At 35.1% G+C, this 26,968-nt stretch overlaps 3 protein-coding genes across 5 annotated transcripts; 1 reads left to right on the top strand and 2 right to left on the bottom strand.

The window, feature by feature from the left end:
• Nucleotides 1-3,087: 3,087 nt before the first annotated feature.
• On the top strand, nucleotides 3,088-4,997 carry LOC135138948 (facilitated trehalose transporter Tret1-like). The gene is made up of 3 exons (XM_064068996.1): nucleotides 3,088-3,332; nucleotides 3,387-3,519; nucleotides 3,706-4,997. Exons 1-3 carry the CDS (start codon nucleotides 3,243-3,245, stop codon nucleotides 4,899-4,901), a joined length of 1,419 nt encoding a protein of 472 aa, XP_063925066.1. The 5' UTR covers nucleotides 3,088-3,242; the 3' UTR covers nucleotides 4,902-4,997.
• On the bottom strand, nucleotides 4,974-11,916 carry LOC135138950 (aldose reductase B-like). Of its 3 annotated transcripts, none has more exons than XM_064068999.1 (5): nucleotides 11,738-11,812; nucleotides 5,932-6,306; nucleotides 5,524-5,777; nucleotides 5,204-5,467; nucleotides 4,974-5,150 (listed from the first exon to the last, which is right to left on the bottom strand). In XM_064068999.1, the coding sequence occupies exons 1-5, from the start codon at nucleotides 11,795-11,797 to the stop codon at nucleotides 5,120-5,122; spliced, it is 984 nt and encodes a 327-aa protein (XP_063925069.1). In that variant the 5' UTR covers nucleotides 11,798-11,812; the 3' UTR covers nucleotides 4,974-5,119. The 3 variants fall into 3 exon arrangements, with proteins under 3 accessions (XP_063925069.1, XP_063925071.1, XP_063925070.1); XM_064069001.1 differs by lacking the exon at nucleotides 11,738-11,812 and adding an exon at nucleotides 6,353-6,812; XM_064069000.1 differs by lacking the exons at nucleotides 4,974-5,150; nucleotides 5,204-5,467; nucleotides 5,524-5,777; nucleotides 5,932-6,306 and adding exons at nucleotides 6,425-6,897; nucleotides 6,953-7,216; nucleotides 7,269-7,522; nucleotides 11,318-11,692 and having other exon boundaries at nucleotides 11,738-11,916.
• A 19-nt stretch (nucleotides 11,917-11,935) lies between these two features.
• LOC135138949 (mevalonate kinase) lies at nucleotides 11,936-24,839 on the bottom strand. The gene is made up of 5 exons (XM_064068997.1): nucleotides 24,728-24,839; nucleotides 24,487-24,677; nucleotides 12,651-13,125; nucleotides 12,297-12,595; nucleotides 11,936-12,241 (listed from the first exon to the last, which is right to left on the bottom strand). The coding sequence occupies exons 1-5, from the start codon at nucleotides 24,747-24,749 to the stop codon at nucleotides 11,978-11,980; spliced, it is 1,251 nt and encodes a 416-aa protein (XP_063925067.1). The 5' UTR covers nucleotides 24,750-24,839; the 3' UTR covers nucleotides 11,936-11,977.
• Nucleotides 24,840-26,968: the final 2,129 nt, after the last annotated feature.

The following is a 26,968-nucleotide window of genomic DNA, read 5'->3' as shown; positions in this document are numbered from 1 at the left end:
TTTTAACGAAAATTAGTACATTTTCAGAATGCATCATATGCCTGATATTAAGTTTATCGTTATTTCTAAAAAAGAGTACCACATGTCCATTCAAAGAACGTTATTAAGTGTATTTAAACATAAATATCGCTTTTGATTAATCAGTGATTATGATTTTCAATAAACAGTATCAATTTTTACTGAACAGCTTTGTTGCTGATACCTAATCTAAGCAACGAAAAAATAGACGAGACTCCACTTCTCTGGTGTATTAAGATCATAGGTATCTGCTGTGGTGTCAATCATGTGGGGGAGATACTGAAAACTGAGACTTATTCAAGAATAATATTGATGTTGCACATGATGATTTAAGACAGTTTCTTTAAAGTTGTGAGTACATACTTTCTAGAGATTGAAAAGATACGAATAAAAATTATAACAATAGTTGCAATTTTTTTTAAGAACAATACAAACAATTTATGGAGAATGTACACGCTATGCAGCCACTGCTGTGCGCGAATATACAGGTCTTTTCCCCAATCATCGGCTCCTTGACCAGCATGTGTTTCGTCGTTTGTTGCATCCAGCAAAAGAAGATGGATCTTTTCAGCCTATGCGGAAAGCCGTGCTGGGGCTCCACGGATTATACGCATAGACGGTGAAGAACAAGTGGCACAAATGATTGGATGCTCAAGATCGATCATGCATCGTATCCTTACAGAGAAAAATCTGCATCCTTACTATTGACGAAAGTGCAGCATCTGCGACGAGCCGACTGCGCGACGAGTGCATGTTGCTATATGGTTACTGCGACAAAATGAACTAAATCCTGATTTTTCACGGCACATTCTTTTCGCCGACGAATGTTCATTTTCCCGAAAAGGAATATTTAATGCGCACAATTCACTTCTGGGCAAACGAAAATCCACATTTCGCTAACGTGAGAGCATATCAAGAGCAATACTATTAATCTATGGGCTGGAATCGTTGTACTGTAACGTTATTAAACAATGTGCTCAAAATGACCACCATTAACTTCAATGCAAGTTCTAGCTCGTTGAATTATGTTGTGTTGTGTATTATGTAACATCTCAGGAGTAACTGTAGCGTAGGCTTCGTGCAGTCTCTCTTCCAGTTCTTCTAACATATCTAGGGGTTCTCTATATACGTAATTTTTAATTTGATTCCAAAAAAAAGTCCAAAGCAGAAAGGTCTAGAGATCTAGGAGGCCAGATATTAGTACTGCCACGCCCAATCCACCTATGACGATACTCTTTTCAATGTTCGTCGTACAAGTATCGAATTATGTGGAGGAGCGCCGTCGTGCTGAAACCACATATTCCGCCGTACATTCAAAGGAACGTCTTCCAACAATGCCGGAAGCTCTAGTCGTAGAAAATTAGCATATGCATCCCCATTAAGGCGATCAGGTAATCTGATAATTTTATCAGATGCATTAAAATTTTTACCACAGTAGTACCAATGATTCCAGCCCATAGATTAATAGTAAATCGCTCCTGATATGCTCTCACCCTAGTGAGATGTGGATTTTCGTGTGCCCAGAAATGCCAATTGTGTGCATTAAACATTCCTTCTCGGGAAAATGAACATTCGTCGGTGAAAAGAATGCGCCGTGTAAAATCAGGATTTAGTTCATTTTGTCGCAGTAACCATTGAGCAAAATGTACTCGTCGCGGGTAGTCGGTTGGTCGCAGATGCTGCACTCTCGTGTAATGGTAAGGATGCAGTCTTCTCTCTTGAAGGATACGATGAGTGGTCGATCTTGAACATCCACTAATTTGCGCTACGTAGAGGACACTTCTCCTAGGATCCGCTTCCATGTTTCCTAACACTTGCTCTTCAGCACCTACACGTACATTCCGTGGAGCCCCAGCACGGCCTTTCCGACTAGGTTGAAAAGATCTTCTCTTGCTCGATGTAACAATCGGTGAAACACATGTTGGTCTGGGTGCCGACGATTATTCACGGGGCTCTAAGAAAATGACTTCTAATACCTGCTCTTCGGTAGCTACTCTATGTAGAATAGTAATAAATGTATTATTTGCCTACGATGAAATGAAACAGCTTCTCTTATGACATGTACAGCCCAGTTAAACACAATTTAACTAGAATGGCAGCAGAAATAACTTCTGTGCCATGCTACTTGCCTTAAAGTAAACCTTGACGTCTCTGTGTACATTAATCAGTCATCTTTGGGGGCAGAAGCGTCTGTTCAGGTCAGTGATGAACTTCGTGACAGTTTATGACAAACAATTGTCAAAATGATTAAATTTATAACCACACTTCTGTTTCCTTTTGTTGACGGAGGGGGATTCGAAAAAAATTCATTCAACTTTAGTATTACCCGATTTTTTGTTCTTGGCATAGGTAACTTTGAACATAGAAACGTTCGGATATACAAGCAGCCTCTCTATTGGTCAACTTAATCGCCTTCCAGTTCTCACACGGTTAAAGCCTGGACAATTCTTTTTGCGAATTACGGCACAGTTCGGGACAGGGAACATGTCATTCACGGGAATGGCGCGAATTCTGGGACACCCTGTATAGGTATAATAATAAATAATAATAATAACAGCAGTTAATAGTAGTACTTTATTATTTTACCAAAGATTTTATAAGATTAAATAAAATAAAAAACAAAATTAAAAATTGAACAACAAAACACAACGCCAAGGTACATCAGGAATTTAAAAAATTTCAGCTCTAGTTAGGACAATTTTTTGTTTTTAGATTAAGCAATTTGTGCAATTTCCTTACGCTCAGAAAAATTAAACTTGACAACTGGAGATTCTAAAAGAATAAAGATAGTAAGGTAATGTGTAACAAATGTAATTTTCAAATAAGTGAACATTTTGCACTACATTTAGTTTAAAAATTTTGTAAATTTCTAAATTTTAACTACTCTCAATTTCAGACACAGTTTGATTTTTTTACAACACGAAACCTTCCTATGTTTATGTATTCGTTGAATAAGTTCTTGAAACACATACATTCATACTTGATTACAATAATTAACCACGCGTGCAAATGAACTCATGTCAGGCTACCTAACACCGTTACGCTCCTTATTTACATTAGTTTTCAATGCCACAAACACTTTACACTTTCCCACCGTCATCGAAAGATGAAGAAATGAAATTCCAACGGAACAATAGCTAAAGCAGTGAAAGTCGCCGATAATTTCACTTTAGTGTGCATTATAATCAGTTCCGAATTTTGCATGAACGATTCAAAATTCACAAATGACACTCACAGTGGGCGAAATAATAACGGCTTTAAGAAGCCGTCTTGAGATATCCCGAGGAATAAAATTACCACCGCTATACAAACAGGTATTAATAGAGAAAGTAAGTTTTGTATCAGTGTTGTAATTTAAAAATGTCAAGATTTTAGTGGCCTCTGGTCCTTTAATATCGACCATCAGCCTCGGGATGACGTCGGGCTTTTCCGCCATTCTTTTGCCACAACTGGAAAATGAGACTTCAATAGAGATAAATCGGAGCGATGCTTCTTGGATCGGTAAGTTACCTCTTTTATTTTTATTAAAACATTTCTTTCTATTATTTCTTCAAATGTTAGACATACAGTACGAATTACAAATCTGAACAAGGTTTTTTTTTTTATTTCAGTTTGCGTATTCAAAAATTATTAATTCTACATCTTGATGAAATATTTATAAAATTAGTGTTATTTGTTTGTTTTTAGCATCTATGGCAGCTCTTCCCATGGCCTTTGGTTGTCTTTTGGGAGGACTTCTTATGGAAAAATTTGGTCGAAAAGCAACCCAACTCCTAACAAACATACCTTGTTTGATAGGGTGGGTGTTAATCGCTCTGTCTTCAAACTTACCAATGGTACTAACCGGTAGATTCCTCACAGGACTGTGTGGAGGGCTTCTAGGACCATCCACGGGAGTCTACATAAGTGAAACCGCAGAACCCAGATATAGAGACTTTCTCCTAGGAGCAATCTCCCTCTTTCTAGCCGTAGGATTATTCTTAGTCCATCTATTAGGAACATTCTTACACTGGAAAACAACAGCTATCATCTGCAGCTTTTTCCCCATCGTCAGCTTCTTCCTGCTGATTCTGGTGCCAGAATCGCCATCTTGGCTAGCCAAAAACAAAAGAATATCAGATGCAGAAAAGGCGTTCTTTTGGTGTCGCGGTGACACAGAAGCATCAAAAAAAGAAGTCGCCGTACTAACCCAAAGACAAAACATGAAGAACGAGGAACCACAATTAGCCCAACTTGTCAAAAAAGAATTCCTCAAACCACTTATAATAATCACAGTTTTCATAGTTACCAACCAATGGGCAGGTGTTAATGCTCTAACTTTCTACACAGTGACCATAATGCAGAAAACCCTAACCAATGGCTTGGACACCTACTTAGCTATGCTCATAGTCGACTTGATTCGCCTCCTGATGTCAGTTCTGGCCTGTATCATCATGAAACATGTACGAAGACGTCCACTGGCCATCATCAGTGGAGTGGGAACCTTCACTTCTTTGTTCCTTTTGAGTGGATACACCAATTTCGTCAAACTTCATCCAGATTTAGGCACGTTTTGGTACACGATAATTCCAATGGTCTCCTTGGTGGCTTATATTAGTTTCATTACGGTGGGTTTCGTACCTTTACCCTGGGCGATGATGGGTGAAGTGTTTCCTTTAAACACTCGCAATGTGGGTTCTAGTATTTCGTCGTTTATGGCTTTTGCGGCGTTTTTTGCGGTTGTTAAGACCAACCCAGCAATGTTTGATGTGTTGGGAGTTGATGGAACATTCCTGGTTTATGGATTGGTGGCGTTTTGGGGAACGGTGTTTGTTTGGGTGTTTTTACCAGAGACTAAGGGAAAAGCATTACACGAAATAGAGGATCAGATGGCTGGTAGATAAAATTTGTTGTTTTAAAATAAAATGTTATTGTTGATATTGATTTAGTTAGTTATGTTAGCATTAAGTTGAAAATTTAATAAATGATGCTTTATTTTCTGTGACACCTATTACAAGAGTATACTAATAATCTACTGTAATGGATTTGAATTGAAATCTGTTTTATCTTCATAGAGTGAACCAATAAGAACTAATTCTCCAATAATTAAATAAAATTTGTTCTAAAAGGGATAATCTGGATGTTTTTCGATTCTGTAACAAACATACACAGTTTTAACGATTACCAATAAATGAAAAACGTTTACCCTTTCATGAAATTTCTAAAGGTGCTAGTTCTTGCTTCTTCGCCAACTTCTAGAGTTCGCAATATGTTTAAATCATCCTCATCCAACACAAAATCGAAAACGTTAAAATTTTCTCTCATTCGTTGCGGATTCCTACTCTTTGGAATAGGAACAACACCATTTTGAACCAAAAACCTCAGTATAATTTGAGCCACACTTTTCGAGTGTTTTTTAGCAATACACTGTATAACCTCATTTCCTAACATATCCGGAAGTTGTTGATCTCTGGAATATCAGGAAACGCAAATTAAATAACAAATGTCACTGCAGTGATAATCTACTTGTAGTCTGATACGTAAGTTCTCATCCTTGAATTATAGTCTGGTGCTCCCAAGGGTGAAAATCCAACAACTGTAATTTCATTTTTGTGACAAAACTCCACGAGGTCGGGCTGTTGTAAATAGGGGTGAATTTCCACTTGCAGACATGCAGGTTTAATTCTAGCTGATTTTATCACTATTGAAATTTGGGGGATAGTATAATTTGACAATCCTATGTATCTAACGCGGCCCAAATCTACTTGTTCCTCCATTTTCTACAACAAACAACAATCAGTTTTATAATAGTTTATACAAAATTTTATGTGATCTCTTCTAATACTTGTAATCAAACGTTTACAACACTCGACGAATCGAAACTTTCGGTGACCTTTTATATTGCAACGTTGATAATTGTATTTTGGAACTCACCTTCCATATTGCTGAATGATCAGTAGGTCCCTCCATAACTACATCGCCGTTTTCGTTGCGTTCAAACACGGTACTTTCGTGGAATTTACAACCTAGTGGAAAATGAACTAAGTATAAGTCAATACACTCAACCTGCAGGTTGGACAGCGATTGTTTGATACAGTAGTCGACTCTGGTGGGATGTACACCAAAAATTGGAAGTTTGGTGGTGATGAAAATTTCTTCCCTTTTTAGTTTTCCGGATTTGAACCATTTCTGGAGAGTATTCCCTATTATTTTTTCATTACGGTAAACGAGTGCAGTGTCTATGTGTCTATATCCGGTTTCGATTGCTGAATCTATGATTTTTTCCAGTTCTCCATCTTTTTCTGTTGGCTAATGTTTGCTATAAGAACATATAAACGCTTTTTTTGGTACTCACAACACCCGTATTAGTTCCAAATCCTATAGATGGGAGTTTTGAACCGTTCAACAGGAACATTTTAAAACAGTTCGAATGAGAATAAATTATAATGTAATGTCTATTCACTTACTGTGTTTTCTTATCATCACATGATGTGGTAATTGTTATCTTATTTTAGCTTGACACTAAGATAAACCTAGTACACTAGTATTTATGTTAATTATTAATTACTGTAGTAGATTATTGCCAACAAACACGTTCTTCTTTCAGGTTTATACAAAGAATTCCAATAAACTTTATTAAACAGCAACAGTTCTGAACCTTAATGTACTAATATTATTGACTGAATAAATTACTAGGTTACAACCATCACCAGAATACCACATCAAAACAATGGTCGAACTAGTGTGGTATTTATAATATAATAATACAGAGTGGAATTAGTATTACGAACACTTTTCAAACAGCGGTATTTACAATAAAGCTAACTGACACACAGTGGTTAAAACATGGTATTAAGAAACATTTTCTTCTAAAAGGGGTAATCTGGGTGATTTTCAATTCTACAACGAATATAATTTCAGTTTTAAATACTGCCAATAAAACAAAAACTTTTACTTTCTTATTAAACCTTTAAAGTTGCTAATTCTTGCGTCTTCTCCAACTTCTAGATCCTGCAATGCTGCTGTATCATGTTCATCCAACATAAAATCAAAAATGTTAAAATTTTCTTTAATTCTTTGCGAATTCCTACTTTTTGGAATAGGAACCACGCCACTTTGAATCAAAAATCTCAGTATGACTTGAGCCACACTCTTCGAGTGTTTTTTTGCAATACTCTGTATAACCTGATTTCCTAGCAAATTCGGAAGTTGTTGGTCTCTGTAAAACCAGGAAAGACGATTAATGAACAAACGCGGTAGTTGTAATGTACTGGTATTCCGGTAAGTATGTTTTCATTCTTAAATTGTAGTCTGCTGCTCCCAAAGGTGAAAATCCAACAACCGTAATTTCATTTTTGTGACAAAACTCCACAAGATCGCGCTGTTGTAAATGAGGGTGAATTTCCACTTGTAAACATGCAGGTTTAATTATAGCTGATTTTATCAATGTTGAAATTTGGGAGATATTATAATTTGACAAACCTATGTATCTAATGTGGCCCAAATTGACGTGTTCTTCCATTTTCTATAGGTAACAAATTTTAATTATGGAGCGATAAAATAGGTATTCTAGCAAACACAGTGACAAACGTTACGAGTACAAATTTTTATTTGTCGAACGAAGGCTATGGAAGTATTGTAATAACAAGCATCCGGTGAATGGCTGCTTTAATGTTTTCTCAACGTTTTAATAGACCAATTGTTCAAAAGCTAACCAAAATTTGTTTGATTAAATTAATACAATAAATTTTATAGATTAACATACTCCTACACGTGTCGTTTTTAAATCCATCTTACTGTTTTACCTTAGATATTCAGATTTTTGAAAAAAGAAAAATGTGGGGTCATGGCCCACACTAAAGACATGTCGGCTCTTGAAGTTGTATTGAACACTAATTAAAAATGAAACCTTCGATTACAGATTTTATGCATTTTCATAACAAAAGAAAATTAAGTGATGGAGGTTCTAGTCTGGTTAGAGAGCTGTAAAATTAGTATGTTTTTATGTTTAAAAAATTAAATTACTGAAGTGCAACACATCACCTAAAAGGCAATGTTTAATTTTACTGTTTTTCTCATGGAGGTAGAATGACAGGAAGGAGCATGCCTCATTGAATCAATGTTAAAGAAACGGCGGTAAAAGATCAAGTCATTTATGACCCTTTCCGTACTACATCGGGACCGCTCGGTCCACAACGGAGGATCAGAAGCGATGCCGTTTGGTTTAAAATGGCAGGTAGTAAAAACGACTTACAATTTCCTTCATTTAGTTATAAAAATAACAATATTTACTGCAACATAAAAACCCTAGCAACTTATACTAATACCACTTTTACATTCCGTCTTTTTAAATTATGTTTGTTTTATGCTCCTGGGCCGGTTCTTGAACCGGCAAACGCTTTCGAGTACGCCACTGGAACAACTAGTTTCTCTGAGGAACTGGAAGAACCATTTTTGACCCTAGCCTGGCGCTTTTTCAAACTACGAGTGGATCAAGGCATAATTTAGCATCAAGTAAATTATTTGTTTCAATCGTTGATAAAGTGTGGTATCATTTAACATCATGTAAATTCTTCGTTTGAATCGTTGATAAAGTGTGGCATCATTTAACATTATGTGAATTCTTTGTTTGATTCTTTGATAAAGTGTGGCAAATATTAATTAATGTAATTTTCGTAACTGCAATTTTTCATCATTTAACTCATATCATAAAATATATTAAATTGGCAAAATTTATAATGTTTTATATTTCGGAAAAGCTCTCTAAATAACCTTAGACACACTATACGAGTTAAAAGTAAAAAAATTAAGAAAATCGTTAAACAGAGGCAACCATGTGCAAATTTAGTTCTTTACTGGTAGTTGGTAGCTCTAGTAAGGAATTTCTGGGTAGTATCTAGTGAGAGGGTTGGTAGAAGTTGGCTTGCTTGGTAGATGCGTCACTGTTTTTTTTTTGTGTGTGAGTTCAGGGGAAGCCTTTGTTTAATCAAAATTAATCCTAGCGACGACGACGCCACAGTGTGGTGTAAATTTGTTTTATTGTTCTTAAATTCACAGTTCATGTTAGGATTTGAATCGTTAACTGGTTCTAATACAATTTAACAGTCATAAGATTGTTCAGATAAAGCACTCGCTAGGAAATTTCATGAAATTCACTTAGTCAGGACTCATCCTTTATTTATCAAGTTGTGAATAAGGTTTCTGGATGCTTATACTTAAGTGTTACATTATAACACTTCTTAATTCGTTGTCTCACTCTGGGAAAAGGACCGTGGAAAGTGCGGTAATATCGAGGACTGAGGGTCGGGGGGATTAAATTTTTCCCCTTGGGCAGTTATTTATCATCATCACATTTCTCGCGACGAGGGAAATTACACCACCGAGACGTAATTCTCGCGACTAGGGAAGCATTTTGTGTTTATCTATCATGTGTTTGTTTGGGACAAGCTGGGGACAGTTCAAAGCTATTTTTTTCTGTAACCAGTTTCTTGGATCAAGGCATAACTTAGCATCAAGTAAATTATTTGTTTCAATCGTTGATAAAGTGTGGTATCATTTAACATCATGTAAATTCTTCGTTTGAATCGTTGATAAAGTGTGGCATCATTTAACATATGTAAATTCTTCGTTTGAATAGTTGATAAAGTGTAGCATAATTTAACAACATGTAAATTCTTTGTTTGAATCGTTGATAAAGTGTGGCAAATATTAATTAATGTAATTTTCGTAACTGCAATTTTTCACCTCATACAATTTTTCTTTATCTCGCAATTTTTAGCCTCAGTAATTTTCTTTGCTGTATAATTTAAATTGAACGTAAATTTTCATGCTCTGCAGTTTCTAACCACATGTAATATTTTTTATCTGCACAAATTTTATCTCACACCAGATCTTTTTTTGTTTTTATATATCTTTGCTAGTTTTTTTTCATGTATCATATAAATTGTCAATCATCATCTCAGGTAAGAATTCTTTGCTGTTTCAAATTTCATGAAAATGTATGGCGAATTTAAATGTTGTTTACTAACCTTTATGAAACTTTAACACTTACTCGGTTGTAGTTTAATATCAGAGCCATAGAAATTGAACGTTGGAGGTAAATAATACAGAAACACGTGGCGGAAGGGGAGTGCGCGGTTCCTTGTCGAGCTAGTGGTCGCACCATCTGCACAAAAGATGCAGATCTTGTATAAAAGTAAGGAGAGCGGTCGGAATGACGTGATGCTCGCGGCTTGTCCCAATAGCCGGGATTTCCAATCACGAGTAACGCGACCGTAACAGCCTGTTAGCGCGGCACGTTTCTTCGTTAGATAAAGGGGTGCTGGGAGGCATGTGCTCATCGATAGAGTAGAATCACCGTCGTGGTAAGAGAACAGCCACAACCAGGAGCCCCAAGCTCCGCTCGTGCTACAACGCCACCTGTGGGTAATTTTGCTGTGTTCTAGAATGAAACTGATATAGTTCGATCGCCACACTCTTATAGCGACCCGGGTGCCCCCTCAACTTTTGGAGGCATAAGCGTTCACGAGGAGGCGCCCTGGTGCCGCTGCCGCTGCATAGTTTTATTAAAATTTTGTTCTCTTGTTGACTACCATAATTTTAAATTTGCCATCACAAATCCGCAATAACTTGTGTATTTGCATCTAGTTGTTAAACCACAAGTGTAGACTCCTAATATTTTACGTATTTTAGGTAGAGTTTATCTAGCAAAATTTCAGTGAGATAACGTCATTAAGCTTTTGGAGGTGACAATTAGCGATTATTTAATTAGGTTTCAATTAGCGATTTACCATGCTTTCAGAGCATTCGGTTTTGTAGATTTTAAGTTAAATTGTAATATGTAAAACATAAAAAATCAAGGTGGATTAATAAACTACAAGCATAGGAGTATGTTATTTTACAAAATTTAAATTTTATATTTACCATGAAAACTTTTGAGGTGATGTCATGGTGAGGATGATGAGGTAAATTTTGGTTACCGTTTTACCATCTATCCGATTCATTAATACGGTTCACAACAATCACTCCAATAGCTTTGAGGATTATCTGATCTTATTAAATTCCTTCCATCAAACTTTAGACGGGGGACCGATTTTTTCGTACTTTAGGAGTCATAAAACGTCGAGAACACATCAAATTGACAGTCTCTCGGATGAATCCTATTGCAGTACATACTTCCTTACCTTATGAACGGAAAGTAAAAACACCATTATACGGTTGGTTCCATTAAAAAAAGGCTTTGATGGCATCATATCCGTATCAAAGCAATAAATATTATCTTTATTGCGTACATATATAAATGTTGTGAATGGGTACACACCTTCCATATTGCTAAATGATCAGTTCGCCCCTCCATCAATATGTCGCCATTCTCGTCACGTGCGAACATGGCACCTTCTTGAAATTTACAACCTACTGGAAAGTGGATTAAGTATAAGTCGATACAATCCATCTGAAGATTAGACAGAGATTGTTTGATAAAGTAATCAACTCTTGCGGGATGTACACCAAAAATAGGGAGTTTGGTAGTAATGAATGTTTCTTCTCTTTCCAGTTTTCCAGATTTGAACCATTTCTGGAGTGTGTTCCCTATTATTTTTTCATTACGGTAAAAGAAGGCCGTGTCTATATGCCTATAACCCGTTTGGATTGCCGAATCAATTACTTTTTCCAGTTCTTCACCTTTCTCTGGTGGCTAATGATGGATATTAATACGTATGGACATTTTTCTTTTACTCACAGCACCAGTGTTGCTTCCAAATCCAACTGATGGAAGTTTTGAACCGTTCAATAGCAACATTTTAAAATAGTTCGAGTGAACCACAAAATACATTTAATGTGGTTTCTTATCGTTGCGTGATATACTATGTGGTCTCATTATTTTAAATTAACGTACGATAAGCCAAACATTAAGGTATAAACAATAAAATACAATAAGTACCTACATAATGTTTATTTACCAAGAAATACAAAAAAATATTTAAAGTGAATCAATTGAGACACCACAACCCCCCAAATCTGTTAAAACCGCATCAAACTCCTTCAATTTCAATTCTTCCATGATTTTCTTCACTACCACCTTATCAAAGTGTGGTGGCACTAAACAAATCGCATACCCGCCTCCACCAGCCCCCGTAAGCTTCCCATGCAATCCATTGTTCGATAACACAAAGCAAATTTCATCTAACTTTGGGTGAGACACTCCTAGACATCTTAATAGATTTTGATTCAGATCCGTTAATTCCTAAAAGCAAGTATTTGTTAAAAAAATAATAATAATAATACCGACAGAAACTTACACCCAAAGTTTCATAACTGTTCAACAATTCAAAGTCGTTTAACGTTTTTGTATTTATCTTTTGCATGCACTGGAGAGCTCTCGTTGTCACTTGATCCATACTGTTTAATATTCCATCAATAATCGATTTGTATTTTTCGCGCCTTTCAGCCACCATGCTAACCAATCGCTTTGTATCACGTGGCAACTTCGTATTAATTAAAATCGTGGTAAATTTTGTTGCCAACTCGATTAATAGCGGCAAGGTGCCTTTCCGAAACTGCACCAAGCCTCCGTAGGTACAAATCGTGTTATCAACGCCTGCGACAAAACGACACTAATAAGTCCAAATATATAGCGAAAGAGTTTTACCCACCTGACGGTGTTCCGTGTATGATCCTCTCTGACTGAAAAGCCCATTTCGATATCAATTCCAGTTCTTTCTTATCGAAGCTCTCTAGATTTGGGTTCGTAATATTGAACCCTTTGTAATTGTCTTTTGGTTTAAGTTTGCGTAAGCGAATGAACTGGAGAAAGAAAGCTACGATCACGACAGCAAACGAAGCGGAACTTCCGGTCCCAGCGCTCACAGTCAACTCAGATTTCACCCTTAATTTAAAATGGGTTAGTTGGATGTTCATGGGCCCTAGGAATGCCCACAACAAATACAAAAATGAGGTGAAAGCAAGTTGTTGGTTAGCTTCGAGACGGTGAGAACCGGACTTTTCAGCGATGAAGGTCGCTATGGATGCGAGAATTTCCTCATGGTCAAGAAGTTCGGGATGGGTGAAATTGTACGTACAAGGTGATTTTATTAGCGGGAGAGGCTTGTCGATGAAGTCTTGAAGATCCTGTAGAACGTTTTTTTTACAGTTTGTGCTATGTTGTACACTTTTTATGCAAAAACCGATATAATTACTGTTTTATTGTTATTACTAGTGTTAGGCGGTCGGGATTTAGTTCTTCCTATTACCAATCGTACATTTTGTTCTTTTACTTTAGTTGTTTTTAGTTAATATGTAAAGTGCGAATTGCTTGTTTTTACATTAAGTTGTTACGATGTCTACATCGTTTACGATAAACATATTTTGCTGAATCACCGATTTTGGTGATAGTCTTTCTTTTATTAACGATGTTGTAACGTATGGGTGCATATACAGGGTTATCATAAATGATTGTAGTCGAAGTATGCGCTGACGCAATTGTTTTGATGTGCCGCTTCTTACTTTCAAAAAATTATTAATTAGAGTAATAATACTTTCCCGCGCACGTCTTTTTTACTTGCGTTGTTGTTCCAGTCTTCTTTGTTATAAATTAAATTGAATTAAACCAGTTTTTATAAAAACTACAACGATTGAAAACCGATTAAGGTAACTAGAAATGAATTAATGTGTACCTATTCATATTTCAAATAAATCTGTTTTAGGTCAAGATGGGGTACACTCTTGAACAAAATACGTTTATTGTTGTCTTACTATCGAAATGAGACGTTAAATACGGACGGGGAATGGGTGTATTCTGTTCAAGTTTGCAAGGATGAGTATTTGGCAAAATTTCCAGAATTAAACATTGAAGAACAGTCTTTAATGACACACATAAAAAGAATCGTTGACCGATTCAACAGCACTGGAAATGTTTCACCAGGAAGGCCTCCAGTTAGTGAAGAGGTCGTCGAAGATTTGAGGGAACGAATGGAGCAAAGCCCAAAAAAATCTTTAAGTAAACTGTCTTTGCAATCTGGTGTCCCATACACCACTTGTCAGAAAGTTTTAAAAAGAACATTACATATGCATCCCTATAAAGTATCGTCAGTCCATGAACTTATACCAGCTGATTATCCTCGTCGTGTTGCATATTGTGAATGGTTTCAAAACAACATGAACAACAGAGTTTTGGATTTGTCATTTTTTTCCGATGAAGCATGGTTTCATCTAAATGGCTACGTTAATTCGCAAAATTATAGAGTTTGAAGTGCTGAAAATCCTTTTGTTTTTGAAAAGAAGAATTCCTTGAGTACCCAGAGCAGTGATTATACTGTACCAAAAAAATTTTGTGATGCCTCAAATTGTAGACGAGCAAGAAAATGTGAAAGATTGTTGTTCATCTAACTCGTTTTCCAGACTTCATTGGCGCCTTGGACTGCATATGCACATATAAAAATTAAATTTACCAGGTATATGAATTTTTGTTAACATAGAACACAAAAAATGAAATAGTAAAAGTTATAGGTGGAGAAGATCCAGAAATTTTTAGAAATCAGGAAGATTATCTCTTGATTAATGTACAAGCCATATGTGATGAATTGATTAAATTTCAAATATTGTGGCACAATGATCAGTAGCTTCAAATGACAGTACTATTTTTAATCATTGTTCAGTTTAGGATCTGTTTGAAAATACACAACTGCAAAGTTGTGTGCTCTTGGATAGAATATTTTAAGAGAATTTTATTATATTATTATATTTCTAAGTAACAAGTTATCCCTTCAAAAAATACTTGTTGACACTGCTTATATATCCCGTTACTCCAGCACAACAACAACTCTATTATCAGTGACACATTGGAAGTCGCAATAGAATTGGGTGCACATTTGGGATTCTGAAATGACAGTTTCCTGTGTTAACAGTTGTGATTGTCGCTGTTGTTTTACAGAACATTTTAACACAGATTGTGATATTTGACAGTAAAAATTTATTGGTAATAAAATTATTTTTTTTTGTTGATTTCATTTATAGTGAAAAACATTAAAATTTATTTATAAACTAACAATATCTCATGTTATCGTTGCATTACATTAAAAATGAGCATTATTATTTGAAAATGGACTCTTTAATGTTGTTCGGTCCAATCAGGTAGACCGAAGGAGAAGGGGTGCAGCAGCCTCCACCCTCTCACTCACCACCTTCACTTGTAAATAAATGTACATAGTTGTTAGTAGGTTCGAATAAACCGTGAAGCAGAAAAGTCGTGTCTCACTGAAACTATATTTATAGTTTCAACAACATCATTTTGGTCATCCATTGTGACCACTTCATCATTTTGGTCATCCATTGTGACCAACATTTGTGGTCACCCACTATGACCTAACATTTGGTACTACGAGCCGGATCGTCACAATTTCCGTCAGGTCACCCATTTATGACCTAACAATTGGTCCTTCGCGCCGGATCGTCACAATTTCCGGCAGGTCACCCACTTATGACCTAACAAATGTTTTAATTTGAAGTAAGTACATTTAATTCAATGTCTGGTTTTAAAACCCTTTTCCTAAAATTAAATTCTTCAATTTCTCGTTCCTTCTTTTGTAGTTAACAACTCCTGCCCGAAATATTGGTTTTTTAATTTTGCCACTTCATAACCCTGCCACTGCTGTGAAATTATGTTGCCATGAACAGTCTCCATGACCTTTGCTCTTCTTCCACTAAACCAATTTTTAGTGGGAAGTGTGAAGTTACTGATCCATCAGCTTTCTAAAATTATTTGGAATGTAACACGCCAGTGGTCCTTAAAATAAACAGTAAATTTTCTATAGATAACAATGAAATGTATACTTACTTCTTTTGAGGTTGTTGGTAAATCATGACCACAGAACACTGACTACCACCCTGTTCAACTATGCTTTTCTGTTGAACATTGGAACCAAAACTGTGATGTCATCTTGTACCTAAACACACAGGATTTCCTCTGCACTATCTTGGCTATTTGTTGGTTTAATGCTTTCATTTTCCTCCCCACTATGTGAAATGTACGTCTCCAGTCTCCACAAGTGTTTTGATTTGTGATGTCCGTAACTTAACCAAAACAAGGATCCATTGTTTCAAATACTGGACGTGGTCCTTTTCCAATCTTTCTTCTTTCGGCCTCTTCGTCTGCGGCTGTTTTCCGGTCTTCATTTTTCTTGTTCTCGTACCACTTGTTTTTAGAATTTTTTTTCTATGGTAGCTTTGGATTCATATTCATAAACTTAATCCATAATTAAAACCTCCTCCGCTGTACAATTGGTTATTCGGCATTTTGTTGTTCCATATTTTTTTTATAAACTGCACGAACACAGGAGGCACGGGGGCACGGACACAAATGAATTTACGTAACACTTCTAAGCAGCCCCGTAGCTAGAAAACTTATTCAGGGGGGGCAAGTTTGTCGACAGAGGGGGCTTCATGTAAATATATATACATATTTTAATAATACTGCTTTATTTTTTCTCAGTTTTTACATTTTGAAAGAACATTAATATAATTGTAAACGTCGATTTTTTACGCTATTAAATTTTCGTAAAAACCTGTCGAAGTCCAAAGAATTGGTACGGTACTTTTCAAAAGCCAGAAAAACCAAGTTTGATGCGTCATTGAACGCTCCGGACGATTTATTCCGGTTAAAACAGAGAATGTAGATTCACAAACAGCTGTACTGGATCCAAAAATTCGTACAGTGGCCAAAAATACTAGGTAAGAACCAATTTGTTTGAGTTTATTGTTAGATATTAGAAAAGGGCGACCCTGTAGGTTTGCCATGACAACAAACAAGAACACATGAATAATTGTAAAAAAAAGTAATGAGCTGTCGTTTTTTTGTATTCTGTATTTTTGCGTTGTATTTCCTAAAGTTCATTAAAGCTTCTACGAGCACGTACCTCTTTATTCGTAATATTTATTTTTTTGCATGTTTAGTAGTAGGCTATGGAATAAAATATGACATGACAGTTGCTTTTTTTATACGGTCAACATTAACGTTAGGGTGATATTGCCAAATAATATACCCTGTAAGAAAATAAAGGGCGGGTGGGTGGGGCTAGTAAATATGCTTCAGCAATCGGCATTGTATTGAAATTTTATTACTAAATTGAAATTTTTAATGTGTAACTCTTCCAGGGGGGGCAACCACAACTGCTAGGGGGGGCTCAGCCCCATCTTGCCCCCCCGTAGCTACGGGGCTGCTTCTAAGTGTTAAGTGAAAGCGGTGCAGTTAGGCCTAAACACTTAAAGAATGTTTTATTTATTTTTGAAAATAACCTCAAACAGAGCATGACATTTAATTAATAGTTCGAATTACTTCGAACTTCGAACCGTATTATGAAGCGGCAACAGCAAAAAATTCATTTGTTTTCAAAGCCAAGTTGACTACAATCATTTATGATGACCCTGTATAGGTATCTACACTATCACTAAACATGTCATGACAGAACATATTACTTTACAAACACACAAACATGCCGTCAATCTACAAAAGGTGATTCTTTACAACGAATTATTTTTCGCTTTTATCACTGTAAATATACTTAATCCATAATTAAAACCTCCTCCGGTGTACAATTGGTTATTCGGCATTTTGTTGCTCCATATTTTTTTTATAAACTGCACGAACACAGGAGGCACGGGGGCACGGACACAAATAAATTTACGTAACACTTCTAAGTGTTAAGTGAAAGCCGTGCAGTTAGGCCTAAACACTTAATTAATGTTTTATTTATTTTTGAAAATAATCTCAAACAGAGCATGACATTTAATTAATAGTTCGAATTACTTCGAACTTCGAACCGTATTATGAAGCGGCAACAGCAAAAAATTCATTTGTTTTCAAAGCCAAGTTGACTACAATCATTTATGATGACCCTGTATAGGTATCTACACTATCACTAAACATGTCATGACAGAACATATTACTCTACAAACACACAAACATGTCGTCAATCGACAAAAGGTGATTCTTTACAACGAATTATGTTTCGCTTTTATCGCTGTAAATATACCGTTAAACAAACTTCAGAAAACCATTTTTAAAAATTCCTTTGGGAAATACACCACTCAATGCGTTTCAAATCAATCAACATAATGGAAAAAATTAGCGATTACACACAACTTCCCTCCAAGTACAATCAAACAAATCCAGTTTTTTAGAAATAAATAATAAAATTAATTTTGTCATCTTGTCAATAATTGTAAATTTCGAGATATTCACGAACGTCTTGGAATTTTTTTAAAAGAAAAAATCATTAAATCGTCCTTGCACGTCACTGGTGAAAACCTACGCCACTGGTGGAGTAGGAGGAGTCCTAGTTAGAGTTTAAATAAGGCGTCTGGTTGTAATTTAATTTTAGTTTAGCTTCGGTAAATCTTTTGTTTTCGGTGTTGTGGGGATAAACGTTATATTATTATAGCGCACCGCTAAAAACTTAACGTGGATTCGTAAACCACAAGTCCAGGAGTGTGTTCTTTTACCAAATTTAAACAGCATTTACCATACAAAATTTTGAGGTCACGTTATCAAATTGTTCGTGGGGATCATCAGACAAATTTTGGTAAGCATTTTATCATATATAGGATATTCCTAGGATAGCTCTAAAATTTCTCAACAATCGGTCTAGTAGTTTTGGAGAATATCATCTATCTAATAAAAGTCGACACAAACAAATCAAGTGGAAACGGGAGACCTATTGTTTGGTACACTAGGGTCATGAAACGTTGGGAAGAGGTTAAAGTAGCCATAATAGATATTTTAAGACATTATGTAATGAGTATTGTAATTGGTATGTTATATCCAGCAGAACCAGTTTGAATTCCATTTTTGATATTTGCGATATCATCAGAGATGACTTTCTAGATTATACATGTAAAAATATTCTTAAAGGCACCATAGAGTTATTATTCTATAAAAAAAGTGTGTAGATCTTCCCTTGCTTCTCGCACTTAATATTACGAAGTGGGGTACATAGCAAGGAATTAAATTTATTTTATGTTATTTTAAATATTTAAAAATGTTCTTAAAGATCTGCTTTGGATACAACTAGTACATTTTAAAAGTTTCAAATTTTATTAGAAATATATGTTTATCCCCACAACACCGAAAACACAAAATATTTGTCGACACGTTCCACCAACAACGTTGGCATTATCTAGACAAAGCTAAAGTTATTTTTATAACGGCTGTTTAGTTGAAAAATCACTCGGAGTAGGTGTTGGAATTTCACTTGTCACAAATGACATGTCTGATCTTATAACAACCATTTAGCAGAAGCATACGCTTACTTTTCAAAACAAATCGTTGCAATGGTTGGATTTTTGATGTAACAGAAACTTTTTGTTTCAAAATGTAGGGTTATGTTTCTGAAAAACGACTGTTAAAACAATAGACATGTAGTCAAATGAAATTTCAACGCCTACTCTGAGTGATTTTTCAGTTGAAAACTTCATTTATTATTATAGCGCACTGAGTGAGTAACAAATTCTGAAAATCAAAATCTACCTTTAACTGAACTGGTAACAAAATAAATTGACTCAGTCCGGAAAAATTTTTACCTTCACGTATTACAGCAAATTATTTCAGAAAATACTGTTACGAAATAAACCCATACGCCGCTTCGGTACGACGCCTATGGGCTGTCGAGAACTTTCTGGTCTTAACTGATGATGATTCATCCTCAATGCGACCGAGCGCTAAAGAAACGCCTGGAAAAGGCAATCCAGAAAGATCCCGATCGCGCAAAACTAGAAGGAAGTATGGGTTTTAAATAGAGGCCACCTTGGGGAACGATTATTATTCATCTAGCTGAGTCAAGAGAAGTTACGCCCGAATTATTTTTGTACATAATCGCTCTGCAATTAGTCGTGAAATCGGAGTTATTAAGAAATAAATTGCTGAGTTTTACCCACGCCGATTTTATTCGCGGATCAACGTAACAATACCATAGATAAACATTATCGACCGTCTATTCAGTATTTTGATCATCCACCTGTAAATAGTGAAACACACAGGGCATTTTCGTCATTAAAATATGCGTTGATTGCAAAAAAACACAGACTTACACACAAAAATTTAAGAACAATAATACATAATATCGGGCGAGCAATATAAGATGATGTTTAATAATGTAACGGGCGTTCAATTGAAAAATCACTCAGAGTAGGCGTTAGAATATCATTTGACAGAAATGATATAACATACAACAGGTTATGTTTCTGCCAAACGGATGTTATAAAAACAGACATGACATTTGTGTCAAATTAAAAATTCAGTTCTGCCATTTTTTAAAATGGAAGATTTCATTTTATATATAATTTGTTAGTCAGCTTGCCTCAAATGGAACACCTCTATTTTTTAGAGTATGTCATTTGCCAATAAAAGGGCTGCAACAATTAGTCCTATGTTAGCAGGTAGTGAGCCCGCCCACCCACCCTCTCCTCATTCTAACGACAAATTTTTTCCTGTTTAGTATACGTTGCACCTTTCATTCAGAGCAGATGAAATAATTATTGAAATGGAGACGGGGCGGGTGGGCGGGGTAAATTATTTTTTCTTCTGTAGATTGGAATTGAGAAATAATAGTACCCAGACTGCAAAAATTAAAAATTCAGTTCTGCCATTTTTTAAAATGGAAGATTTCATTTTATATATAATTTTAATTTTTTCCTCAGAATTCATCTTCCATTTATTTATAATGCTGAATTCATTTTTCACTCCATACCCAAATCTTCTTCTTTTGTCTGTTTCTTTACTTCGTCTTCAAGACTTTCCTATTTCTTTCGATTTTTGTATGTATTCTCCGTCACATTCCGTACTTTTGTTGCCTTTTCTAGCGTTAAAATCCCCTCCTATCAGGAGAAATTTTTCATTGGCTCTTCAGTTTTTTCTTAAATTTATTACTTCATGTTTCTCATTCCTTTGCCACACATTGTGCAAATTCTCCATTTTTTTTTTTATTTACTCAGCTTCCACCATTTATGTTTCTAGCTCGTTTTGTGAAATTTTTCTTCCTAATTTCCTACTAACCCTCTATTTTTTTTAACTTTTTCTTCTTCCAATGTCCAACGTTATTAATATACCGGGTGATTTACTAAGAGCGCGTTCCTCGACATCTCATTAATAATCAAAAATGGAAAAAAGTCGAAGGCCAAAGTTCTACGGTTCTTTGAGAAGGACGAAAAAGGACGAAGAGGACGTAATAGGACGAAAAAGGTCGAGTAAGGACGAAAAAAGACAAAGAAGGACGAAGGACGAAAAAGGACGAAGGACGAAAAAGGACGAAGGACGAAAAAGGACTCTAAAATTTTTTTTAACTATACAGGATGTTCTATTTTGAAAGCGTAACACACAACTTGTATTTTTAAATGAAATACCTTACTTTACTTACTTTAATTGACCTCTTTTTAGGCTTTATAGTCACAGCTTATTTTTGAAAATCCGATGCAACGTTGCCACGTTATCCCAATTTTCTTGAAATTGTTTAGCAAATATTTTTAAAGTTTGTCTTACAATATCAGAGTGTTTACAAATACATATAGGAATATTGTGAGTGAGTTTACAATATTCAAAATTTTCCAAACAAAATGGTAAAGATTCTCAGTCGACTGAGAAGTGGTGTCAGATTATTATAGAAACATTTCCGAAAAACTACACCATCCGTGTTTCGCAATGAAACGATTTTGGAATATGGACTAAAAATATACAAAGGAATCGAATGGTATAAAACTCAAGGCTCTACGTCCCTGATTTCAGGTAAAATTACTTTATTTAGGAGTTATAAATCGATTATTTATCTCTCCACAAAATATTGTAACACAAAATTTAAAAATAACCGCATTGTGTTTTTTGTGAACCCCCAAAAATTTCAAGAAAATTGGAATAACTTGGCAACGTTGCATGGGAATTTCAAAAGTAAACTGTGATTGCAAAGCCTAAAAAGGGGTCAATCAAAATATGCAAAGATGTATACGGTGTTTCAAAGAGAAAAACTATGTTGTGTTACGACTTAAAAGCAGAACACTCTGTATAGTATAGTAATGATTAATGAGATATCGAGGACTTAGTGACTATATATTTTTTTCTCTTAGTTTCGTTTTTCAAAAATCCTTTTACTGCTACACTATAAATCATTTAAGGACGTATACAAAATTATACAACATAATTTACAAAAACTTCTAATTTTTATTATGACTATTGAAACATTTTTCAAAAAAAAAAATCTGCACCCAGTTCGATTTTAATCCGCTTTTCTTTGCTTCAGGTACCTTGATGTATAGTAAACAACCACAACTAAATTAAAATTATAAAGAGAATTAAAAATGGAAAACGCAGGATACAGTTTCAGTCTTAATATCACTGTGATGAAATTAATTGGTCTTTATCCATCAGACACTTATCAGCTTAAATGAGATCTTCGCTTAAGTCCATCATGACATGCCTCAACATCTCGATCTAACTGATGTTAAGTCGGAAAATCACAGTGATTTCGAAATGGTCAATATCTAATATGGTTTAATTGAATTTACTTATTAGTGAAATTAATTAATCTGTATCAATTTTCCTTGTAACTTCAACTTATTTTAATAATTTTTTATTTTATACAGTGAATCTTTTTTAAAAGTGACAATGTTGCACAAATTTTGATAATAAACTAGCAGTGAATAAAGATACACGTGTGTCCTTTATTATAATTTTCACTGTAGTGATATTACTAAAAATAGAAGTGTGTGCAACACTTGATAAACAAATTTAGTCCATATTGCAAAATCAGTGCACCGAAAAAGGTCATTTAATATACATAGTATTCTTTGAACACGATATTCAAAAACATGTTTTAAATTTCTTGTGAAGAAATAAGTATTTTGTAGTTAAGCTCCTCCCCCTTGGATCACGGCGAATAAAACAAATCATCACAATTGAGACAGGGCGGGTGGGAGGGCTTATATTTTGCCTCTTTGTTATAATATGTCTAGACTTCTTTTCACAACATGAAACTTAAAACATGTTTGAAATGGAAAATTTGTATAAGGAAGTCTCGATTCTGCAATTAGGCTGTGCCCCATAATTGCAAAAACCATATTTCCTTGCAAAAATGTACTCCCTCTGTCCGAAAATATGGTATACATTTTACAAAATTATCATAACTAACGAGTGATGACTAGAAAATTATAATCAAGTAACTTTGTTTGCAACTTTTATAATAATGGAACATCATATAAATAGTGGACTGTCAAAAAACTGAAGAAAATTATTGCAAATAACAGTAAGATAAATCGACACCCGCTGAATTTAAAAAATGGGAGATAAAATTCCTCATCTTAATAAATCCAAACTTCGTCGTGAAGGAAGGTTACCAACGACATTGGTTTCTACTCCAGAAGCTCTAGATAAAGCGCGACTGGATATAAATTGAAATGTATTGTGGTTATAATAGTATTATTAAATAAAATTACAAATGTATATCATAATTTCGGGCAAAAATAAATTTAAAATGTATACCATATTTTCGGACGGAGGGAGTAGTATTTTAACCATATTCTAAGTTTCTTGTTATGAAAAATGGCTATGTATATTAAATATAAGAATTAAAGAAAAAGTGGAAATGGTCACTCATGTATACATTAAAGGCTTATCAACAACAGAAAAATTGCGTAAAATTTTGCTGCAGTATTCCCACATCGTCCCACGCCCGACAAGAGCACAATTTAAAAAATTTATGGTAGATTTATAAACATAGGTTTTCTCGATTGTGGACATCAAAACTGCAATTTCAGTGAAATTATCTTTTATTTTCTTAATTTATGTTTCAATTGATACTATAGATCAAAAAAGGGTTTTGTTTAAACGATAAAATTGTCTTCCTCTTTTCTAAAATCTGTAATAAAGATAAAGGGTGATCAAAAAGTTTTCAGATTAGAGTTGACCATGAAAATATTTGTCATGTCTTTGATTAACCTGTAAAAGTCATGCATAACCTTTAAAAAAGGTAGCACTAGTGCCATTTAAAAAAAATCAGGTTGGCCTTGCTTCTCCAACACAAATGAAGCAAAAAAAAATTTTTGACGAGTAATTAGAGCATAACTTCTTGTACTCCCTATACTTAATTTCAGTTGTTTGTACAATTGGTTTTCAAGATATTTACCCGTTTCCATCCATTCTAGCGACCCTGTATATATAACGTGTGACCAGTTTTGGTCTTATATTTTGCCATTTTTTGAGGTTAATTTATCAGTGTGGTTTAATCACCCACATGCTAAATCCTTTCCAAGGATGACTCAATTACAAATTATGTTGCTCGCCTGATACTTTTGCATGAATAGTTCGATTTTCAAGGTGCGTAAAATTTATTATTATTACTAGTTTTTACCAAAATACTATTTTATTACATCTATTGCTGGAAGGCGATTCAAGACGCTCAAATTCCGACCGCCTTTACAATAGTTTTTATGCTTGACGTTAAGTGTCATAAATACCTGCACGTGGTAAAAATGTAACATATTAACTGCTGGGAAGTCGAGTGCCACCACATTCTGTCGTTCCACCTCTTCGCTGTATTCTAATTGAGTCCTCAATCCCAAACTAGCGGCAACAGCTAACTTATTATAAACAACAGAGTGCTCTCCGTGCAGTATGACTTTCCCAGGGGCGGAAATGCGAATCTTTACTAAAAATTCAGTTCTTCAGACTACTCGCCCAAGCAAAAAATATACTCACGTGGGGGTTGTGATGATGTCATGTCTAATTAACTGTTTTGCTCCTTCCACTGCTCCGGAGTGAAAGTCTTTTGAGAGAAGGCGTGGATGCTTTTGAGTTCTTCCTTCAGCACGGAATTGACCAATCTGTGTCTTTGTAGCACTGGTTTGCCACGAAATTTGTCAGACACTATAACGCACGAGAACTTTCCACCGCAACCGTCCGATTCGTCTACTACTTCCTGGAAAAATGGGAAATTGTGATGGTAATTGGGGGCGGAGGTCAAATGGTGTGCATTTACATAAGTATTAACAATATCAACTTTTTATGGTACAGTTTATTATAATTTTGTAAAATGTAGGTTGTAGTTTTTAAAAAATGTCGTGATTTGACAATTGTGTCATGGCTGTAAAAAATGCCAATTAATGCACAAAATTGCTTAGAACTCGACTGGAACCGTTTGGTAATTTTTAGATAAGTGAGTTGACCTAAAATCAGCTTAAAACTAATTCACCTCTAACCTGTGTCCCTGAACTTTTCAGATTTTTTTTATTTAAAAAACTGAAGAACAGAAGTTTTAAATTCTTTCGCTTTTACACGGAGATTAATAAGTAAACTACACATATAGACGCACATTATTTTATACATTTTAAACAGGATTTACTTAGCAATGTTTTGAGGTGACGTCACTGGATAGCAATGAGTGGCTAAATTTTGGTTGGTGACGTATCTGACAGGGGCGGCTTGTCCTATGAGGCAGGTGAGGCAGTGCCTCACCAATGAATTTTACGCCTTATTAGGATTTTTATTATTTTATACGGACACATTTCGGCCAATAATTTGTGTCTTTTTTCTAAAATTTTAAAAATAAATATAGAAAATGATATTCTTATTTTTATCTCGGTAGGTACTCGTTGCTCCCTTAATTAAACAGCGCGCTTAAACACTCGGCACAACATGTATTTTGTGACGCGAATGAGGCAGACTGGAAGCTTGCCTCTACAGCATATATAGAAATCATGTCGTTAATAGGCAAGCAACCTGCAATACACTCATAAGCGGTATGAGTTGAAAAAAGACAAAATTGAGGCTAGCCTCATTTCCGTGCTTGCAAAAGAGATGGACAACAATATTTGCGCGCCTAGAACGTGCGATTACAATGCAGTCTGCATTGGCAGAAATATTCAAAATTAGGCCGTTGATTGTTTTGCCATAAATCTGTGTGTGTATAAATTGATTCAAAATTTCGGTAACAGAATTTTGTCTTAAAAGTGCCTACGTTTGCGTGGGTCGCGTTAGTGCTTTGTGCTTGTCATAATTTGATTTCGGTAATCGTTATTTAAGATTACGAGTAAATCGGAATTTTTCTCTACTAACGTTAAAATGACAATGGCAGTTCTGTTTTTTCTACTTTCACGTATGATGATAAATTGTATGTAGTTAAGGAATTAAAACCGCCGGTTCCTGATTTGAGTAAATCGTTAATTGATCCATAAAAAAAATTTAAAATAAATCCGTATTTATATTTTATATTTTTTTCATTTTGTTTTTTGTTATAAATCAAATTAGCTTTATTTTATGTTGTATTTGATCTTTTTCGATATGTTTTCTTTAAAGTTTATTTTAATTTTGTTTTTTGTTAGAAGTTATATTTGTTTTTTCTGACCACGCTTCCCTTTCCTTTTGTCCTGTCATTCTCATCCTTTCCTTGCAAGACCTCCTTACACCTTCACGTTGGTTCTTTGTGGACAGTTAAATGAGTTTACAAATTTCTTTATTTGACTAAATAGAAAATATTTAAGTAATTTTGATTTATTTATATTTTAGAGCGTTTTGTGCTTTGCCTCATCAATTTTTCAAGTCATGAGCCGCCCCTGGTATCTGATCTATTGCGTACCTCAAAACATGTGTTAAACTTTCGAGAAGTGAATTTAGTAGTTTTTAAGATTAACCTGTAAAAATTTTCTTTTTTTTTCAGTCTTCACATGCAAAACGTATAAACCACGGGTTGGTGTAGAGTCTGTAGACTCACACATTATCAGTATAAAGTTGGTTACCACAAGGTGAAAGATATTAAAAAGTACATAGTTACAACCGTTGAGTATTGGGTCAAACAAGTGATGGGTGTGACATATGAACAGTTCATAAAATGCTCAAAGTTCGCGTTGTGGTTAAATGAAACAGTTCGAACATGTATTGTGCCGCGAACGAAATAGATATGTCAAAAAATGCTACTACTGAGTTTCCGAATTCTGGTACCTA

This window comes from Zophobas morio, unplaced genomic scaffold, assembly GCF_036711695.1.
Source record: "Zophobas morio isolate AGI-343-1 ecotype UQ-CSIRO unplaced genomic scaffold, CSIRO_AGI_Zmor_V1 ptg000030l, whole genome shotgun sequence".
Lineage (NCBI taxonomy): Eukaryota > Metazoa > Arthropoda > Insecta > Coleoptera > Tenebrionidae > Zophobas > Zophobas morio.
The sequence above is the reverse complement of the archived record's forward strand: the minus strand, read 5'-3'. Positions and strand labels throughout refer to the sequence as shown.

Bases quoted from the DNA above. Each gene is read 5' to 3' on its own strand.
- LOC135138948 (XM_064068996.1), top strand. From the start codon at position 3,243: ATGACACTCACAGTGGGCGAAATAATAACGGCTTTAAGAAGCCGTCTT. The intron at 3,333-3,386 runs GTATTAATAGAG...AAAAATGTCAAG, and splicing joins TACCACCGCTATACAAACAG to ATTTTAGTGGCCTCTGGTCC. The intron at 3,520-3,705 runs GTAAGTTACCTC...GTTTGTTTTTAG, and splicing joins GAGCGATGCTTCTTGGATCG to CATCTATGGCAGCTCTTCCC.
- LOC135138950 (XM_064069000.1), bottom strand. From the start codon at position 11,830: ATGTATTTTGTGGTTCACTCGAACTATTTTAAAATGTTGCTATTGAAC. The intron at 7,523-11,317 runs GTGTGTACCCAT...TGTTACCTATAG, and splicing joins ATCATTTAGCAATATGGAAG to AAAATGGAAGAACACGTCAA. The intron at 7,217-7,268 runs GTACATTACAAC...CTGGTTTTACAG, and splicing joins ACATACTTACCGGAATACCA to AGACCAACAACTTCCGAATT.
- LOC135138949 (XM_064068997.1), bottom strand. From the start codon at position 24,749: ATGACATCATCACAACCCCCAC. The intron at 24,678-24,727 runs GTGAGTATATTT...CTGAATTTTTAG, and splicing joins GACATCATCACAACCCCCAC to TAAAGATTCGCATTTCCGCC. The intron at 12,596-12,650 runs GTGGGTAAAACT...GTTTTGTCGCAG, and splicing joins CATACACGGAACACCGTCAG to GCGTTGATAACACGATTTGT.